A 19,441-nucleotide genomic window follows, 5' to 3' on the forward strand; every position below is an offset into this window, starting at 1 on the left:
TGGAAAGGAGGGTTGAGGAGAAGGTCAATATGACCCTTGTGAAGGGGCGAGGAGGACACTGGGAGTAAACAAAATAGCCAATCGGCATGGCGCAGTTTTGGCGGACGGGTTCGGCATAACCTTTCTCCACATCGCCATCTGCACCCTTAGAAGACGAGCTTCGAATCGAATGATCGTATGGGTAGATGTTGTCTTGTTGATTGCCTCCTGTTACTGCTCAACCTAGAGAAAATTAATTAATCCATGGTCAACACTGCTCCTGTTGTGCAATATACCTTTGAATCCCGGCAAGGCAAGCTCGCAGCTGGCACGTCTTTTTGGGCAAACCCACCTCAGGTCGACTGGGTGGTCCTAGCAACAGCTTGAGCATCGTCCGTCATATCAGTTCCCTATCAGTGGCCGAAACAGCAAACTCGCCATCGCGCCGCCCGATGGATCCTCATCTCCTATAAGCCGAATCGAAGCATTACAACAAAAGCCATAGTATGCCAATTCCTTCCTTATTGTAACCTATTGTACAAGATTGCATTATACATCATTTCGTCAGTGGACTGCGTCGTATTTTCCATCAACAACTGGCAGGAGGAGGGCAGGCTTCAGCCCATCGCTCGAGGGGGCGCCAAAGATGCTGCTTCAGCACTGGGCGAATCATGTTCTTTTGTGATCATCATGATCGGCCATTCAAGCTGTTCCTGCCACGCATCCGGTATCGATTCCTTTACCGTTTCGAGCATATACTTGGCCCACCCACTGATGAACCAATTGTCTTCCTGGTGAGTCTCTCCCCAGTATATGAGAACGCAGTAATGTGCAAGAATAACCATAGCCTCCGGCTGCTTCTCGCTCAAAAGATCAAGAAACTTCGGCGGTAGATTGATCGGCCAGACAAATGTTGCTAGAACAGTTCCATCGCCACGCGTTTTCAGTAGTGAAGCTTGGATAAAAGTGCTGAGGAGCGAATGGATCGCAAGGTCGATGGCCTGCGCTGTCTCTTTGTCGTGTTCCGAAGAACCGCAAACCCGAAAAAGCTTAGTGATCTGATCGGTATCTGGAAATCTATAGGCCGCAATGTTGTCCATATGCGCCATCTCGTCCAGTAACGGCTTGAGAAAGCTGCATCGGATTGTGTCGTGGTGCATATTGAGGACCATGTTTGCCCCCCTCAGCAAATAGAACCAATGCAACACATCATGAGTAAAGTCTTCGGGTTTGTCTTTCGCACTGGAAGCAAAGGCCAGAACGATCAGCAGGCAAGAAAAGGCAAAAAGTGCCTGGCAGTTGGTTTCGTCGACATGTGCCAGTGTTTCTTGAAACTCGGTCAGACCCAGGCTTTGATGCGTCGTCCCAATCAATTCATACTCGGCCTTCCTGTCAGGATAAAGATAGGCAAGGTGGAATGCTGACACAGCCAGAATGCCTCGGAGAAGGAATTCGTGCTTCAAGCCCAGCTTAACCGCATGGACCTGCCACAATGCCTGTGCTTCGGGAGTTTGGGCATTTGCTAGGTCGAGGGCGACCACGCTGGTGAAATGATGCATCAATCGAAGGTCGGTCACGTCCAGATCCGTGCTCTTTTTGGTGCTCACGAGGTCAGGCTGCTGAAATGGATCGACGATAGGCAGCGTAGGAGTGCGCTGTGACCCACTGACCGATCCTGCTTGACTCCCTTGCCTTCGTACATCTGGAGCTGCAGTGCTGGGAGATTTGCTACTACCGGGAGACACGGAAAAGTCGCAGAATATTTGGCGACGTTCGCAGTTGTTACAAACTGGATGCACCTCATTACACTGCGACGCGACATCAGCATATAAGCCCGCTGCTGGGAGTGTCTGGTTCGAACATGCTGACCTTGATTCGCCGGACCTTGCATTGACTACATCCATTCTTCGACTTTGTATGCGAACGCCGCTGATTCTTTGGCGGCATGAGAGAAAGCGCACTGTCAACAGCAATTCAGTCTGTGGGCGTGAGTGATCTATCGCATGTCATCACAACAACATGGATTTTGCGACCGTCGAGCTGAGCATGGGGTTAAATGTTTTATCGGAATGTTACGCGTAAGCCATGCGCTTATTATAGGAGAGCAGGCTATCCAGATAGGCGCAGGATATACAGCGGCAGAGTAATAGTGCCAGCAAAACTAAAGGAAAAGAGACGTGGAGGCGGAGCTATTGAACGAGACATCAAATTGTGAGGACGAACGGAAGCCCCGAGGATCAGGCTCCAGAATTGCAGGAAATCGACATGATCCCATTCGAGAAAATCGCGGTCCGACCGCCAAGCTGCCCACGTTTTTCTGACTCAGCAACAAGCCCTGGCATAAGACGCCGAGGGCTGTATCCGACAAAGCATCCAATATACAACGTACAATGAGGCATCTCGGCATGTCAATCTTCACCAATTCCTGGGTCTCCGCGCCTTGTTCTCCCGCTGCCTCTTCTCCTTGAGCACAGTCCTGCGTCGCAGCTTCCAAGACCGATTGTTTTCCGCTCGATTCTCCCAGAACTTCTTCTCAAAATCACTTTGGGGTTGGGATGTATGCTCCTTGGGCTTCTCCTGCGACCCAGATTTGGCTTCCAATCCAGCTTCATCAGCTCCATCTTCTCCGTCGCCTTGAGGTTCCTCATCTCCTGGTAGTCCAGAGCTGCCATAGCTGTTGAAGCGGCTAGGATGTGCAGTGTCAGGCGTGGGGGCGGCGCTCCGTAATCCACGGTAACGGTGGTCCTGCGAGCTGAAGGGTGTCAATGGGATGACCGGCTCTTCTGCGAGGTCTTCGGGATCTCCCGAGTTGAAGAAAGAGAACGATGTCGAAATCTCCAATGATGGCTTTGCAATATCCTGTGAAATAGGCGCTTTCGGCTTCTTAAAGAGAGCCTCCAATGGATGTATCTCTGATTGTGTATCTGCCTCTGAAGTGTCATGGGCTGAGGCGCTCGTGGCCGTCTCTTCCTCGTAACCCGAGTCGGGTGAAGAACCCGAACTGCTCGTGTCCTCATTTTGCTCGACTTCTGGAGAGCTAGAATCCACCTCGCCTTCATCAGTGTCTTCAGAAGAGGATGAGGATGGGGATGACGGAGGCTGGGAAGATCCACGCCGCCGCTTGCCAGCTGTGCCATCCGCATGAGCTCGTCGTTTGCTTGTCTCGCCGTGCTTGGAAACGCGCTCATGTTCCCTTTCAACCAACTGCCCTTGTCCGTCGACCCAACCCTCGCCCTCAACATACTGTAGATTTCCCTTGATGCCTAGCCCAATATCTTGTTTGAGGAAAGAAGGTTGGATTGTGGACTTCTCAAACTCGTGCACCACTTGTTGGGTGTCTTTCTTCTTCGATTTGCCCTTCTCCTTCTTGGCTGCTTCTGTGCCGTCGAGTTTATTGGGAGGTACCTTCGTTCGAAAGAGGGTCTCATCTTTATCGGTATATTTTGAGCTAGATGAGGCAGCTTTGCCCTTGTTCCTTTTGCTGGACTTGGTGGATTTGGCTTCTGTCCAGCCGCGTTTCACTTTGCGGTCCGCGGGGAGTTCATAGCCTTGAATGACATTGCGCTCCTTAGATTTCTTTGGCTTCGTCTGCTTAAGTTCCGCGCTGGGTTCGTCGTCTTTGCTCAACTCTTCGACTCGTCTGCGCTTCTTTGGCCGAGCCTCTTCAACTCTAATCTTCCTGCCTTTCAATATGGCTCCGTTGAGCTTCTTTTTCAGTCTGTCAGCTTCCATGGTAGGGAGGTCAAAGTAGCCGTAATTGTTCTCAGGAAATGTCTGGATTGTGTGATAGGACAAATTGGCAACCGACTTGAGTAGGTGCGGGCCGACGACAACCTGGAGCAGATCGGGAGTCAAGGGCGTTACATGTAGTCGCACAAAGTCGGAGACCATAGCGCAGTCATCTCACACAGCACGCGCTCGCGAGAGAAGTTATCCAGAACAAGCGCTGCCAGATTTGGCGCCCATGCATCTAGATGGTACCTACTCGCAAATGAGGCTGGATGAAATTTTGAGGGGATACTAGGCAGGAGAAAGGCCCGCCATGCCCCCAACGAATCAAGCCAAAGCTTGCATGGTTCAGGCACAACCCGTGGTAATGGCACCAGCGGCACCAAAGGCACCAAAGGCGGCACGGAGGTTCTCCAAAGCTTGAAGGCCCAGAGGCCCCAAGTGATGCGGGGGTGCCCAAGGGTACGAGGTACTAGGCTTGAGCCAGCGCCGATGAGTTGCAGATTTAGGGAAAGGCTCACTAAATACCAGGTAGGTAGGTGGGCAGATAGCAGGGCCACCCAGCAGATCGCCCTCCGTATCGTTATCGTGGAAGCTCGGATGGCTCCAGCCCAATCCTGACCTTTCACCATCCAGCTTGTGCGTTTCCCCTCCGTGCTCACGCTTCCCGCTTCCCGTACATCATCCTGCTTCTCTTCTAAGCACCCTGCGTCAGGAAGCAAGGCACAGTAGGTTGACGTCGCCGCAACGAAATTTGCCATCCCGGGGCAGATTGGGCTGGTCTTGCTTGCCCTGCGATTTCACTACTGCACGGCATCTCTTACCGCGTGCAGGTACTATGTCCCAGTTTATTTCATCTCACATGGTTGTTTTGCGAGGTCACTGATCACTCCACGACCTTCTTTACATCAGCTCCCTCACTCCTCGAGATTGTTTGCCCATCATTCTTAGTGACAGCCTGTGGCCTCATTTTCTGGCTGAACGCTCCGCTGCATCCGAACTGTGTCCTAGCCCATCGGAACGACCTGTACCGGCCGCTGCATTCGAAAGGAACCAAAATCTTATTCCCACTCAAACCGTCCATGTTCGACCCCGGATCCGCAGGACGCATCTAAAATGTGGCGATGATTGAGCAGATTGGTGTATTCCAGCAGCAGGAGGTTGTCCATTGATCCAGAAATACGTCCACCATGGGCAACTCTCAGACAAAGGAAGCACGTGGCCACGGCTCCTCTGGCTCACGCGTCAGTGGCAGTACAAGCCCGGCGGGACGACAAGATGGACAACAAAACAGCTTGGAAGCTCCCCCTCGACCCGCGCACTCCCGCCAACGAAGAAGCAGCCGACCCGACTTCTCCTTCCTCGGCCTTGGTGGAAGCAGTGATCAGGATGCCTCCTCACTGGAGCAGCGACGCGAGACCAAGGTAGAAAGAGAAGCTCGAAAGGCAGAAAAGGAAAGAATAGCGAGACTCAAGGAGCGGGAGCGCAGCATGAGAGAAGAGCATGTCGATGGGGGATATCTGGTGACTCAAGGGGTGTATGTGGGTACGGAAGACTTCAACAAAGCAATCGTTAGACAATTCATGGTAATGCAAAGTGGCCCATCAGATATGTGAGGAGGCACTGACATTTTCAGATCGAGAGACGACTAGCTCCATTCTGGAGAGGTCTTAACGACTTCTCAGATTCGTGGGCAGAACATCAGCTCATGGCCGCCGCTCGAGGCATGCCTATTCCTCCAGCGGATGAAGTGCCTCCGGAGCTCGAATACCAGCTTGCGAAGAGGGTAACTACGGACAGGACCAAAGAATCTGCACTCAAAAGCCTCACGATCCCAATTGGAGGAAGATCGCAGTCCTTTCAATCAGACAGCTCCGCACCCCTATCGCCGCCTCCCAACTCTTTACCACTTCCGTCACCCTCCTCGCCGCCACCATCGGGCTCACCAGGGACCAGCACCTTTCGAACTCGCGCCAAGACACTGGCGTCTTTGGCGACCTCATCTCGGGGGAATTCTCAGGTAGATATGACTCCAAGAGAATTCCAGCTGCCACCGGATCCTTTCGTCAATGGACAACCCATCGAGGTCTATCTTTACAAGGACGCTTCAGAATGTCCGATTTGTTTCTTATACTATCCGCCCTATCTCAACACCACCAGGTGCTGTGAGCAACCTATCTGTTCAGAATGTTTCGTTCAAATCAAGCGGCCTGATCCTCATCCTCCGGAACATGAACAACCGGATCCGAATGCGCCACCGGTCTCAGAGGCTGAGCGTGAAGTGCAGGCCGATGGTCTGCTTGTTTCTGAGATTGCAACCTGCCCATATTGCAAAACCCCCGACTTTGGTATCACTTACACGCCACCTCCGTTTCGCAGAGGGCTTACTTATGGCACTGGGTCTCAGCCGTATCAGGTCATGTCAGCCATGTCCTCTCAAACCTCGTTTTCTTCTGGAAACCTTTCTCCGGGGCCGGGTCGGAGGCGTGGGACTTCTTTGTCTGCAAATGCCCCGGAAGTCATCACCACAGACAAGATACGCCCTGACTGGGCGACCAAGTTGGCAGCTGCTCGGGCCCATGCAGCACGACGGTCTGCAGCAGCCACGGCGTTACATACAGCTGCATATCTCATGAATGGGCAGGGCGCCGATTCACGAGCCTTCGCAGCGTTTAGCCGACGCGGAATGTTGAGACGATCCACTCTAGAAGGTGGAGAGAATGCACCAAGTTCAAACCTGAGTGCACTTGCAATGCTGGCGGAGAGACATGCAGCGCGGCAACAGGAGGCGGCTGGAGAAACCCGAGCAAGTATCTTGTTGCCTCCACCACGTGGCAGCAGTTCCCGGCGAAGCCGCATGGACGACCTGGAAGACATGATGATGATGGAGGCCATCCGCCTGAGTCTGGCGTCCGAGGAAGAACGTCGTAAAAAAGAGGAAAAAGAAGCGCGCAAAGAAGCGAAGAAGAAGGAAAAAGAAACCAAGAAGGCCGAGAAAGCGGCACGGAAGAACAGTCTTTTCACACTAAATTCAAACGGTAGTAACGGGGACGCATCCAGCAGCCTGATGGAGAGGTCTCGAAGCAATCTTTCCCTCGGCCAAGACGATGACTCTACAGCCAGCAAGGGCAAGGGAGTAGAGCGGAGTGATACCCCTCCTACAGGGGGCCCCAAGGTGGAGGAAGAGGCTCCGCGACCATCATATCTCCCGGCTCTGTCGCTGTCTGGAACCAGTCAAGAGTCTTTGGCGAGTTCCATCCCCATCCCTACTGCGGCCGAACCATTCCGACGGTCTCATCTCCGACAAATGTCAACCGCCTCGTCCACTTCGTCTTCCTTTGTCGAACCAGGTCCTGCAGCTTCATTTTCGGGCTCCGGTACTCCTCCGCCTGGGAGTCTCGAGCCTATGTTCAATTTCAGAAGCCTGGCCGCAATGATCGGGGAAGATGAGAAAGATAATGACAGTGCTCATGTCGAAAATGCTCCTCGAGACCAATCGCCAAAGTCTCGGGAGGACGTCCAAGAAAAGGGTCCCTCGAAGGTTGGGGAGAGCTGGGATCCTGACGACTCGGACCTTCCTGCATCTTCGGATTCGTCTCCTATGCGGGAGAGCGATGCAGACCCGGTGGTCACAAACGGAAAGCCCGTTGTTGCACCATCAACCAGTGTATCCCACGCCTGAGAAGGGATATTCCATTGTCGACAGGGGAGCCAGGGCAACCCGAGTGCGACTTGCTCCCGGCGCATCTGCCGAGTTCTTCCTCCGATCGGTGATGCGCGTTTGGCGGTAGCCAGAAAACAAAAGGCAAAGTAAGACGAGTCGATTGCCCCCAGCTTCTTGCACGGAACGATAGAATGTTTTATTGGATTTTGGAGGCTATGTCGCGAACGTCGGTTGATGCTCGTGTCGACATCAACGCGTTTTCAGAAATGGACACTGAAAGGTATGCAAGGGGCAACGGCAACGGCAAAGCAATGCTTCGGCGGGGAGCGGTCATACAGGCTGAGAGGCGGCAGGATGAAAACCAACGAATCCATGTTTAAGATATAGACATTTGGCAGATGAGCATGAGTATTGCCCGTGCCCATCAGAGCCATAACACACTACAGTTTTCCCTTTTGGGGATCCGAACTCTACAATCTTGGAATAAGGCGGACAAGGTGCTCTGTCCATGAATTGTGATTGGCCCAAGGCGACGCGACCGTATGGTTTCAACCTGCGCAAGGAGAAGCTGCGTGAACCTGAGACTTGCTTCGTTGGCCCTCAGTCAAGACCACTCATCCCTTTCCACGTCTTGTGCCGTCTGCTCAGTGTTCGCCTCGTCTGTAGAGGAGAGATCGTTAGGTCGTTAGGTTGTCAGGCCCGCCCTGCACAACTACCACTTGCCCTTGACCGCATCCTTCGACTCCTCCATTTGATGGGCGACTGTAAAACTGGCTCGCAGAACACATTGTGTTTTCTCCGACACCTATCTTGACAACGACGCCCGTGCTCCTTTTTTAAATGAACGCGAAGATGCCCGACCTCAACTCGATTGAAAGATCACCTCGGGGTGTTTCCAACTCTCAGGCTGCAAGGACCAGTTCTGCCGCACCACAACCCCCATCTGTGCCCGCGTCGAGGAGAACTTCGACACAAATGCTGCCTCCGCCGCTACCTCAGAATAACAGTCTCCCGAGCTCACCCAGACCCTCACAGGTGGCTATGATGGACAACACAGGAGTGGGTTTGGGCCCAGGTCAGTAGAAAACGAGCACAGACTGTTCCCAAAGACTCAAGAGTCGGCCACTGAGAATGAACCAGGGCCTATCCGACATCCCAGACCTCTCACGGCGGCTGAATTACACTTGGAACTTGAAAAAGAGCAAGAGAGCATTGTAAGCACTCGCCGCGGGCGAGGACAACGGCATGCAAGATAATGGCACTGACGATGACGCCTGCCAGGTCAATCGACTCACGCGAGAACTGTCTGCTCTACGAGCCCAAACAGCCTCTGTTGCCTCTACCACCTCCTCCACTTCCGAGCACTTGTTTTCCAGCGACCCGTACAATACAACCACAACAGGAACCACCATCATTCCCACAAACACCCGCCGTCATCGTTCCTCCTCGAACCTTTCCACTCGTTCAGCACGTTCGATTCGTGAAAGTCTCACCAATGCTGCCAACACCAGCGTGTCTGGCGTAGCCGCTCCACGAGACCAGAGTGTCCAAGCCAGCGCACGACCCAGCATGGAAATGAGCAGGCCGGACATGAGTCGACAAAATTCGACCTCTACGCCGGGATTTCGATCTAGTTCGATTACTTCTTCCCCTCATTTGACCCAAGGAGGATACGCATATCCGCACCGCAGCTCCGTGTCGTCGACGATGGACGCCTCGTCTGTCGCCCCTCATCACGCAATGACACGCTCTCCGAGCTCCAATGCAGCTATTGCGCAAGCGCGATATGAAGAGGCGGCGTCGCAGCGGGCGGAACTTGAGGCCGTGAAGCGGGAGAACGAGGCATTGAGAGCAAGGGTCAAGGATTTGGAAAAGAGCTTGCAGAGGGCCAACGAACTGGCCCAGACGACGAATACATCATGAGTACTTGGTATCTGCTGCTCTCTATCTGCAGAGCGCTTTCAGGCAAGGAATGCTGCGTGGACGAAAGATCCCTTGCAAAGACTGAAATGTGAGCGAACATGCACAGAGAGCCATACGATGAATCAATGATGACGACGAATGAGCAACTTGAGATGACGATTTTACTCGCCGTACAAGGAACACTTTGCGACTGGGGGGATACTTCTTGAATGGAATGATCGAGGACTCAAACAACAGCATGCATGGTGTTACGGGCGTTGGTTTCTTATGTGACCCAATTGCTGCTTGAAGGCTGAAGGTCCAGCACGAGCAGCATGCCGGAGGCGGCATGTCATGGGGAAGTGACCTGCGTTAGGAAAATCAGAGCGAGAGATACTTCAAGGTCCCAGCTCGATAAGGAATGGAAAGGAAAACCAGATTTCAATTTGTTGTGATAGAATACCCTAGAAATATTTGGGCACCTTCCCTGAACGACTTCTCATCTTTCCTCCACCGTTCTCCTCTTCTCGTCAGATCTTGGCCTGTCCTCCTTTCTTTGTCTTACCCATATCGTAATCGGCACGAGTTTTCGGATTTTATCCTGATGAGGTGCTGTGGGACATGGAGCGGCTTGAACTATTCGTCAAGAAAAGACCTTGCGTCCAAAAGATACAGCCCTTCAAGATGTCTTCATCCTTTCTTTGCGAGAGTTGGTACGAGTAGACTGATATTGCTGGCTCGGTGGTCGCAAATCGAAAGGTGGCCCCAAGACAGAAATGAAACCACCCTGCTCTTTGAACTCTGTTTCAACATGCCAATCACCAGCCTCTTCAGACAGACGGGAGGACTGAATGGGCGCTGGGGATTGCTCAGTGCGCAATATTTGCTGGAGATCCAATACCTTGTTGGGCAGAGAAGGTCAAACGGTCGTCCGGGCCGAGTATGATATGGTTGAGCTCGATTCCCAAGGCTCAGCGGCTGAAAAGGCGTCTCGAAAACTGCCCAGCTGTTCGTGAACAGACACTTGTCGCTGTGATGGATCGCAATGACTGCAGCAGTTTTGGAGTGGAGGGAACGAGACCGTTCGCACTAAACGAAAGGGAGGATGCTGCTTCGACAGTGGGACGCGACTCTCATTTCAACTCCAAAAGCCTTGTCGGTTCCTGTGTCGTCTCTTCCTTGACTTTCTGCTTTCCAGCACCCACCAACTCATCCACCTTCTCCTTTCCAACATCCACCACCTCCTTCACCTTGTCTTCCACCTCCTTGCCGGTCTGCGATTGTCTCATTCTAGCCCAGACATTGCCCACTTTCTCTTCGACGTCTTCCCTCACGCTCGACCAGTCAGTCTCCTCCACATTCTTGACTATTCTCGCCACCTCTCTATTCCACCTGTCCTTGAGCTCTTCTATAATTCCAGCTCGGCGGACTTCGTATGCTGGGGGATCAGGCAAGGGGGGTGCGGGTTCCACGACGGAGTTTAGTAGCGTGGCTTGTTGGGACAGGAGTGTGCGTTGAACATTGCGGTTTGCGCGGTGAACGTATAGAGAAAGGTAGAGAAGAGAGTAGGTTAGTGTTGCTCCACCCAGCTATTCGAAGTGTCTGGTCAGTACGAGTTACCTCGCCCTGTGAGGGATTGTTGGAGGAATGGGTGGTGCTCACAAAGCCTGTGGTGAAGCCCATGTTTGGGCGCTTGGGGGGCTTCAAAATTGCTATCCGAACCACAGAATGGAATAGAATAACGTTCTTTCTTTGGCTTTGGGAGCTTGCGAGCTTAGGTCAAGTTGGCAGGATCGGGTCAAAGCGATGTAGTCAGAGGAGGTGGATGAGAGCAGGTGAGTACACTTAGAGCTCTTCTGTCCTAGGGTTCTGATCGGTAGGGTTTTGTTCCAAGCTGCAAGGTGGATATATCAGTAGAAAAGCTCAGAGTATTCTTAACGCGGAATTGAGCTCTGATATCAGACTGCAAAATTCGTGGTGTCTGTACTCCACCGTTCAAAACCTGTCGAGCTGTAGCTTGACACGGTGGAGCGTTGTAACGACCAGTGCTGCGCAATGGAAGCCATCGACCATGAAGCCGGTACTCGGTACCTAGGTACCTAGGTACGTAGTATGTAGAACCGTAATACCGAGTACGTTCAACACGAGTAAGCTCCCACCCAATCTATCTCAGAGTAAGCCCCCCTTCCTTATGCTCTTCCCTCACTTGTGGAGACGCCATCTTCCTCTAGAGTAGACGTCTTCTTTTTTTAATCCTTACCATCCTCACCAGGTATATTTTGTTGATATTGGCTCACGCTGAAGACAACTCGCAGGCGTTGGCTTGCACTAGCCTTCTCTTCTACTCGGTGCACCGGCCCCCAACTTCTCTCTATTATAGAGCGACACTCAATACCGTTTTCGGAAAATACGAACGAGCATGAGGGAAATACCGAGTAATACGTTATTCGAGGAAAGGCATTGCAGGTGTGCTTGCTACTTCGGATACTAGCCACCGAGCAAGGGGCCTGACTGACGTGTGCACACTTGCCGGCCATTTTTTGACGAATCAACATTCATGGACACAGGATCACTACCTCGTGTTATGGAAGTATCTACTTCTGCAGACCACCGGCTTCAGCAATACAGATTTCCAAGGTTCCTCCCAAGAGCCTCGTACCTTCGTCCAGGACTGGGTATTCAAACGGCAAACTCGTGATGCTGTTGCACTTGTCACGTGGAGCTTCCGTCCCCAAGACTATCTCAGTGACCTCGCAGCAGTGATCGACACCCGAGACATATAATGCTTCTATTTTTGGGGCTGCGGGAATATCCAACACAGTTGCTCCCGTGAGTTACAATGGTCCTGTGAAAATACTCTCCTAGACCCTGTTTCCCACGACTTGGGTAGATTTCGTTCCGACAATGCGTTTGGCTTTTGAGAACAAATTCATTGAATGGAGCGGGACGCCTTGTTTGAAGGACCTCGCTATTTGGCGTCAAGCTCGTTAAGTATGATGGCAGAAAAGGATAAGCGCCTGAACTACTTTATTGATATCAGCACGAAGTGTTTCGCGCGAACTGGCGGCCTCATGCCCAAAGCTTGCTTTGACTACAAATGCTAACCCGAACTTGCAGCCCTAACGGCTGTCTATGACTAGGATTGGACCAACAGGACGGTCTAATTTACGGTACAGGCGGTACAAGCAATACTCTGTTCGAGGTCAATTGACTGAGGGCATCAGCACAGATGAACCCTCTTTCTACATCGATCGGCAGGCTCGCATTGGGCGCGGGCGGGTAGGTGTCTTTGTCTCAACACGCGCTTTCCCTTTGTCTCCATCCGTTGACTGCCTAACCATATGCCAGCCCATCTTCTCTAAATGCCATTTGGGGAACCTCTCTGGTTTGAATGGCTGTCGTTCATTTCAATACGTCATCTCTCTCTACAACCAGATCCCTGTTTCCGTATCCAAGTTACGTTTCCGAAGGGGTGTAAAGACACCAACAAGCTATACTTCTAGCGTCATTTATGCTATCCTCGTATCTCGATACGTGGAGCTCTCATATGTGTACGGGGTGTCATGTGTCACAGCACGGTTCGTTGAGCGATATAACAGTCCTTCCCATCTCTTTTCAAAGGATTTCTTGCCTCATACACGAGAAAGACGAATCCCTCAGACCAAAACGAGAGTATACGACCATTATTGCAACAAAGCCTGCGCAGCCTCCAAGAAGCAGGCAGAAAAGAACTACTTGTGGCAGTCGCAGCCCAGCAGCCAAATGGCGGAGAACCTGAGTATCGCCTTCGATATATCGGAACAACAGTACTGGCTCCCCGGAGAACATATACGTGGGTCTGTCATTATCAAAGTGCCATTTTCAACGGCCATTTCCAGTGCGAGGATTGACTTTGAAGGTATGCGAAGCCATATGGAACAGCTTTCTCATCCCACTGACAAGAGTGCTGCTTCAGGCTTGTCGCTGATCCACACGACGAACAATGACCGCAGCACGACGTTTTCTACACACAAAGTAATGGAGTCCACATGTACTTATGACTTGTCAAAGCTAACCGATGATCTAGTTTCTCTACCAGAATCACGATGTGCGTTCTGTCACTAAAGTTAGCGATGTGACCCAGAAGACTTGCCTCTCAACATATCGAATCCCTTTTGATTTCCTGATATCCAGCACAATATCATCTGGCGCAGGCAAATTGCCAGATGGCGGTCTTGAGCTTCCCCCGACGATGTTAATCGGCAGACTTGTGTGGAGCCGCAAGCACGGCAGAGTCTTCGCGCAACCCAATATTTCTTATCATCTCGTTGCCAAAGTCGCGCTGGTTGACCAATCGTCATCAAACACACGGGTTCTAAGGGAAGAGAAGCCCATCAAGATCTGGAAGAGCTCTTCGAGCCTGCCGCCGATCAGCCTGGGTGACTTTGCCGCAGAATACAGAACCGTCGCCGAGACCCAGTGCGCTCTCCGAAGGCTGTTGGTATCGCCCAAACTTCGCCTCACAATATCGACAACAGAGCCAGCTGCGGTAGCGTTCAGCTGTCGGAATTCAGACCAGGTGGCCCATGTCGACCTCAGCGTCCGTCTTTCACGCCCGGCTTCATCACACGCGGACGAAGGTCGACTTCGAAGTCTCCTGGACCAAAAAGTCAAGATCCAGGTCCAGGCTTGCCTGCGGGCCAAGACATTCTACAGCCCAGTTGCGTTCGAGAAATTCCCCGGCCAGACAATGTTGACCCCAACCAGCAGTTGCCGGATGAACGATAAGGTGTTTCAGCTTGGTGCTGTAATGGGTCTCCCCGTAGACCCCGCAGTGGCTGCCTGGAGGAGGCCTTCGATTCATTTCGAAGGAAGCACTCATGATGGTTCCTTCGCCGTGGGAGAAGAGAAAGATGAAGAGAAGCGGGAGCTCCGCACCAGGGGACTAAGCGACGACGACGCACATGCCTCGAAAGTCGACGGCGCTATCTGGCACAGCCACTTCTATTGCCCTCTCACCATTCCGCACGGTCTCGTACCTACGTTCTGGAGCCCCACGGCGAGTCAACAGTACAGTTTGCTGTTAGGTGTGAAAGTCTTGGGCATTAAAAGCCAGACCAAACTCCGGCTCGAAGTGCCTCTGCAGATATACTATGATTTGGGGCCCGTTGCAGCGCCCTGTGGACCGAGGTGTCGACGTCTATTGCTGGGGAATGGAGAGACGGGACGACCACAGAGGGATCAGCAGGAGGGAGGGAATGTCTCCACTACGATTGTTATGCACGATGTGGGCGAGGGGAGCCCGCCTATGTATGTTTAATTAGTGGATGATGGCTTGGAACGGGTGGTGTTTCGGCTGATTTTTAGCATTCGTTGTGTTGTATTGTATTCGCCCTGCGTGTCTTCTCCATGTCCATCCCTATTACGGTACCTAGGTAGCTTCCCAGCTGATTTCGTCAATGCAGCAAAGAGATCACCAAACAAAGAAGAAGACATGCCCAAGGCAGTCCGCTGAAGGGAATTCAAATTGTTGAGCCGGGGCGGTTTCCTTGCTTTGAACACGTCGACTGGATAATGACATATGCCAGCGATTTTCCATTCAGATCCAACCTGCAACGCTGGATATGGGATCAGTCCCATTCCAGGATAATAATACTATGCCGATAATTCCAGGGCCAGGGGCCAGAAGACCGCAGCCCGTACCTCGTGTCCAGATGTCGATGCTCTTGCGGTCCGTGCAACCTGAAAGGCGGCCTTTTCAAACTACTCAGGCGGGCGCGGGAACTTGACTTGAACGCTCTAGCAAAAGCGGGAAAATGGCCGACATACAGTCCTTATCCCTCGATTCGATAAGATGTGAGTAGACCTCGCGTCCGCAAGTCCACCTCTTGAACCGCTGTAGAATGTATTCCAAAGCCAGGCTCGTGTCCGCTCCGCCTCGGTATTCCGGAAAGCAATTTCGAAGCGGGACAAACCCGGACTCGATCTGGCGTCTGAAATCCTGAATCCTGTCCATGAACAGGAGGATTGGTCGCTTGGGAAGATCCTGCGACTGGCACGTGAGCGTAAAGTAGTCTAGAGTTTTGAGCATCTCAATCTCTGGTTCGGGTGCGTGTAGCCACAATGACCGGCCATAGGACGACAGGTCACAGACAAAGACGATGCCGTCGTCGGAGGCATTGGTGTGTAAATAGGTGTATAAATAGAGGTCACCGCAGAATCTTGTCTGTTGGGATAGTGGTAGAAGGTGAAATTGAGTCCAATCAGGGAGAACGACCACGACTCCAACAATGCAAAGGGCTTCAGGGCCGACCATCTGCCACCAGGCAGCCTTCTGACTCCTTCAACGAAGTGAGAGACGGCAGCTCCCAGGCCCAGCACTAGAAACGACTTTCCCCTCTTCTCATGGCTGGGAAGTTCTTGGCTTGATGTGGCTACCTCTTTGCACCGAGGGAAAAAGGGGTATGGGATCGATGCCGGATCGAGATTGACAAAATATGCTAGCGAAAGACACCGATGTTAGATTCCGTTCTCAGTGCTGTTATTGCCATGTCAAGGGTCGGCAGACATTTACCTACCAGGGAAGTCGTCATGCTCATCCTCGAGGCTTCCTGTCCACCATGCGTTTTGGTGGCTTGACTGCGGGAAAATCTCAATGATGTCGCCGGCTTTGGATGAAAGATCACCACTTTGCAGACCTTCAAAGTCAAAGAATGGGTTTCCCATTTCGATTACATGGGGATCACCTGCCAGCCATGGAGCAGTCTTTGGACTCGGAGCAGTCTTCACGGGATCTTCCTCCCCCTCCTCACTTACCGCCATCTGCTCCATCCGTACTGAGATAGAATCCCACTTGGTATCCTCGTCATCGGACGGGTCCTCCAAGATGTTCTCGTTCTTGATCAGCAATTCGATGTAGTTCTTGATGGCGGTCTTGTGCTTCTCAATCTCCAGCTTGGGGATGCCTTCGTCGGCGAGGTCGTTCTTGAGAGCCTCCCAGGAAGATTCATCCTTCTTCTCGTGTACCGAAATGATGCTCGGAGCACGTTTCCCCTCGCGTAGACCTCGAACAGCTTCCTCCAGGACCTTTTCTATTCTCGAAAGAGATTCTTGCGAAATGCTCTGCCGAAAAGTGTTGATGTAGAGGATATGATTCGAGATGGCCGTACGCTTCTTGTCCAACTCCTTTGGCGCAAACATGAACCGATCGAATACTCGCTTCCTGGAGGAGGCCAGGCTTTGGTACTTTTCCACGAGGCATCGGAGCTCGTCCATCTGCTCCTCAACGGTCTTTACCATTGTCAAAAGCGTATCCCGGCGACTGGCTCCCCGCCGATTGAGGAGTGAGTTTGGATCCTCGGCATCTTCTTGCAGGGTCCGGAGGAGAATGTTCAGGGTGCTGGGGACAACGAGGGTCAGCCTGCTATATTGCTACGAAAGGGAAGGCAACAAGACATACGAAACATCGGCCTCGAGCATCCCAAACTTTTCGGGGGCGTCCCTCACGGCACGGAACGCTCTCCACGATAAGTCAACCGCCGTGATGAAGTCTCCTGCACTGAAGCCAAAAGACATTGCGGCTAGTCATGCCACAATGGCACTTCCAATATGATACCTTCACTGAGAAAGGATTCTTTAACATGGTGCCGCGAACTTGGCCATGAGGCTGAAAGGCCCCGGGCGCCTACTCGTACTGGAGTACTCTGTATATCTAGGGCAGGAGCCACCCAGGAGCCTAATCCCGCCTCGGGTTAGTGGCGCTTTCACTGCAATGGCCGATGGGGAAGCAGACATGATGAGGCTGGACGACCCAAATCATGCGTAAGATGCGGCAGTAGACACAGTGTGGGTGGAGAAAGATAGCGATACTGTCTGAGGCAAAATGATTCGAGGCCCAGAATATCTGTTGTATACCAACTAGGTCTTGAGAGCGGGAACCTCGACAAACTCAAACTCGCTGCCCGACGACTGCAACTTCGTGGTGACTTTCTTCGCATCATCTTCCGTATTTTCGTTCCTCTGCTCCTCCGACTGTCCATCCTCTACGCGGTGGAGACTGTAGATACTCAGACCGTGAAATAACAACACCAAGGAACTCGACTTCCACATTTTACGGATCTCACTACTTGAGATACGTAGGATGGTGATGGCGAAGAACACAATCGTCAATGCGATCAACGACGCTGGAAAGGACAGCCACGACCACCGGACGCCGATGCACGTCTGCAATCCCAGCGTAGTCCCCACCGCGAGTGGAGTGGTCGAATTGTCGCCCTTCTGCCGCATCACAGATGTAATTTGGTCCGCAAGCCCGGCGAAAGCAGTTTCAAAGTGCGTAAGGTTCGTGACTCCCTGATTCCAGAGGTTGACCGCCCAAGGAACGCCCTCGGGAACGCCATCCACGTCTACGACCTGTGTACCATTGAGGAGTTGCAGCATGAGAGCCTGTATCCCACCTGTGGGGTTCACACCCAGAGTCCAGACGCAATCGTTTGGCCAACAGTGTCGATTTGGGGCGCTGAAGTTATATGGCGTGTATCCCATATCCGTGCAAAGATCTGTGTCGTGACGTGGTTCGGCGGTTGCTGAGCAGGTTATATCCTTGCCATTGCGGCTGATGGAAGGAAGAACCAGGCTGTACCAATAGACGAAGTCGACACCGATATAGGGCATAATCTTCGAGGAAACCAAGGTCTCGCGCAGGACGCCGTTACTGACATTGCCAGTGTAGGTATTCACACATGGAACCAGGTTGCATCGTGCAGCGAAGGGTCTCCAACTGTTACCTTCGGGGTTGTTCTGGGCCACGAGGGTGTCAATGGTGACGAAAGAAGGCTCTGCATCGTCACTTTCGTCGGCCACGTACATCGAATTGGCAAAGATGCCACCTGGACCAATTTGACATCCAGAAGACGTTGTGTAGTTCGACAGCTGGCTCGTAGAGCTGTTCTGAATCGCTTTCGAGATATCGGTGCATGAACTGCACATGGCAACCGTGGTATACGTGTCGGTTGTATTGGTGGAGAAGGTGCAGTTGCCGGTGGCACAATTGGGTACGATGGTCGAGGATAGATTTGCAGGAGGATTGATGAGTCCCAAGTAGATTCCGGCCGTCATGTTTCCGTCGGTAGCTTTGGAGTCGCCGTTGGTGAAGTAAGAGCCAGCACCATAGTAGTTAGTGATGGGTATTGTCGCCGGCGTACCCCTTGCCCCTCCGACTGGACGCAAGCAGTCATGGTACTTGAGAATTTGTTGTGAGAAAGGATCGATTGCAGTTGCTAGAACAGTGATGAGAGCACCCAGCGCTGCTAAATGCCTGCAAGTAGAGATTATCAGCATTCGCTCGAGGACTCTGAAAAGCCTGTCTCACCGGCCTCGGAGATCTAGGAGTAGCAGGAACGAGCCCCAGGGCCCTTTGCTCGCCGAGTCAAAATGCTCCAGATCGCCAGCTTCTCGAGGTTTGGTGAACCACAGCCACTTGAGCTTTGAAATGCCTTTCGCAGAGAGAAAACGTCAGCCTGAGCGAGGCGGAGGACCAGAGTGTTCATACCCGATGCTACTGGGAGTACCAAGGCCGCTTTGAGTATTGCCGTAAAGACTGCAATCAGGGCGTTGATAGATATCAGATGCGGCCATCCTGGGAGGGGTCGGCCTTGATGAACTGCCAGCGTGATGATAATGGCAATAAAAGCAAGGATGGCAATCAAGAGCCCCACAGTCTCGACGCCCCATGCCAATATGGCATTGTGTGTATTGGATTGATTTTTGTCACTGGCAAGAGATCAGGCCCCAGTAGAGAGTGGCATGAATAAGAACTTACTGTCGCAGGAGCGACAGCCCTTGTCGTAGACTGGCGGACTTGACGCTCTCCGTCGCGGTCTCAGAGGCTGGCTTCGAACTGGGCATTGGCGGTAGTCAGTAATAACGCGGTCGAAGATGAGTTTGTTCTGACAGACTGATGGTGTCGGCGTGAATTTCAGCGACCAGCAGAATGAAGGGAGTATAGGGAATATCTGCTGGGCATCTACCACATTGCACAGCCATGCGTAGCCTGACTCTTTGACACCCGAGCAATTCCCAAACACTGTTTGCAAGACCCTCAGGACGCCTAAATGGAATCCATGCTAGCATTGGGACATAGTGGCTGCGATACAAGCGACAAAAGCATATGATAGGCGGCCTAGCCCT

General features: G+C 52.4%; 9 protein-coding genes across 9 annotated transcripts; 3 read left to right on the forward strand and 6 right to left on the reverse strand.

Annotated features, from left to right (window-relative positions):
* Positions 1 to 596: 596 nt before the first annotated feature.
* Z520_06318 (uncharacterized protein) lies at positions 597 to 1,883 on the reverse strand (the record flags this gene model as incomplete). The annotated part of the gene is made up of 1 exon (XM_016776819.1): positions 597 to 1,883. One exon carries the CDS (start codon positions 1,881 to 1,883, stop codon positions 597 to 599), a length of 1,287 nt encoding a protein of 428 aa, XP_016632361.1.
* Positions 1,884 to 2,394: 511 nt separating this feature from the next.
* Z520_06319 (uncharacterized protein) lies at positions 2,395 to 3,870 on the reverse strand (the record flags this gene model as incomplete). The annotated part of the gene is made up of 1 exon (XM_016776820.1): positions 2,395 to 3,870. One exon carries the CDS (start codon positions 3,868 to 3,870, stop codon positions 2,395 to 2,397), a length of 1,476 nt encoding a protein of 491 aa, XP_016632362.1.
* Positions 3,871 to 4,898: 1,028 nt separating this feature from the next.
* Positions 4,899 to 7,390, forward strand: Z520_06320 (uncharacterized protein; the record flags this gene model as incomplete). Its single annotated transcript, XM_016776821.1, has 2 exons — positions 4,899 to 5,294; positions 5,345 to 7,390. The coding sequence occupies 2 exons, from the start codon at positions 4,899 to 4,901 to the stop codon at positions 7,388 to 7,390; spliced, it is 2,442 nt and encodes an 813-aa protein (XP_016632363.1).
* Positions 7,391 to 8,224: 834 nt separating this feature from the next.
* Z520_06321 (uncharacterized protein) lies at positions 8,225 to 9,295 on the forward strand (the record flags this gene model as incomplete). Its single annotated transcript, XM_016776822.1, has 3 exons — positions 8,225 to 8,447; positions 8,513 to 8,586; positions 8,654 to 9,295. The coding sequence occupies 3 exons, from the start codon at positions 8,225 to 8,227 to the stop codon at positions 9,293 to 9,295; spliced, it is 939 nt and encodes a 312-aa protein (XP_016632364.1).
* A 1,112-nt stretch (positions 9,296 to 10,407) lies between these two features.
* Z520_06322 (uncharacterized protein) lies at positions 10,408 to 10,957 on the reverse strand (the record flags this gene model as incomplete). Its single annotated transcript, XM_016776823.1, has 2 exons — positions 10,408 to 10,863; positions 10,937 to 10,957. The coding sequence occupies 2 exons, from the start codon at positions 10,955 to 10,957 to the stop codon at positions 10,408 to 10,410; spliced, it is 477 nt and encodes a 158-aa protein (XP_016632365.1).
* Positions 10,958 to 13,036: 2,079 nt separating this feature from the next.
* On the forward strand, positions 13,037 to 14,573 carry Z520_06323 (uncharacterized protein; the record flags this gene model as incomplete). Its single annotated transcript, XM_016776824.1, has 3 exons — positions 13,037 to 13,172; positions 13,230 to 13,288; positions 13,341 to 14,573. 3 exons carry the CDS (start codon positions 13,037 to 13,039, stop codon positions 14,571 to 14,573), a joined length of 1,428 nt encoding a protein of 475 aa, XP_016632366.1.
* Positions 14,574 to 15,020: 447 nt separating this feature from the next.
* Z520_06324 (uncharacterized protein) lies at positions 15,021 to 15,569 on the reverse strand (the record flags this gene model as incomplete). Its single annotated transcript, XM_016776825.1, has 1 exon — positions 15,021 to 15,569. The coding sequence occupies one exon, from the start codon at positions 15,567 to 15,569 to the stop codon at positions 15,021 to 15,023; it is 549 nt and encodes a 182-aa protein (XP_016632367.1).
* A 254-nt stretch (positions 15,570 to 15,823) lies between these two features.
* Z520_06325 (uncharacterized protein) lies at positions 15,824 to 16,828 on the reverse strand (the record flags this gene model as incomplete). The annotated part of the gene is made up of 2 exons (XM_016776826.1): positions 15,824 to 16,652; positions 16,713 to 16,828. 2 exons carry the CDS (start codon positions 16,826 to 16,828, stop codon positions 15,824 to 15,826), a joined length of 945 nt encoding a protein of 314 aa, XP_016632368.1.
* Positions 16,829 to 17,170: 342 nt separating this feature from the next.
* Positions 17,171 to 19,159, reverse strand: Z520_06326 (uncharacterized protein; the record flags this gene model as incomplete). The annotated part of the gene is made up of 4 exons (XM_016776827.1): positions 17,171 to 18,569; positions 18,624 to 18,747; positions 18,804 to 19,024; positions 19,074 to 19,159. 4 exons carry the CDS (start codon positions 19,157 to 19,159, stop codon positions 17,171 to 17,173), a joined length of 1,830 nt encoding a protein of 609 aa, XP_016632369.1.
* Between the last annotated feature and the right edge of the window lie 282 nt (positions 19,160 to 19,441).

The sequence above is a fragment of the Fonsecaea multimorphosa genome (assembly GCF_000836435.1).
Source record: "Fonsecaea multimorphosa CBS 102226 unplaced genomic scaffold supercont1.11, whole genome shotgun sequence".
NCBI classification, from domain to species: domain Eukaryota; kingdom Fungi; phylum Ascomycota; class Eurotiomycetes; order Chaetothyriales; family Herpotrichiellaceae; genus Fonsecaea; species Fonsecaea multimorphosa.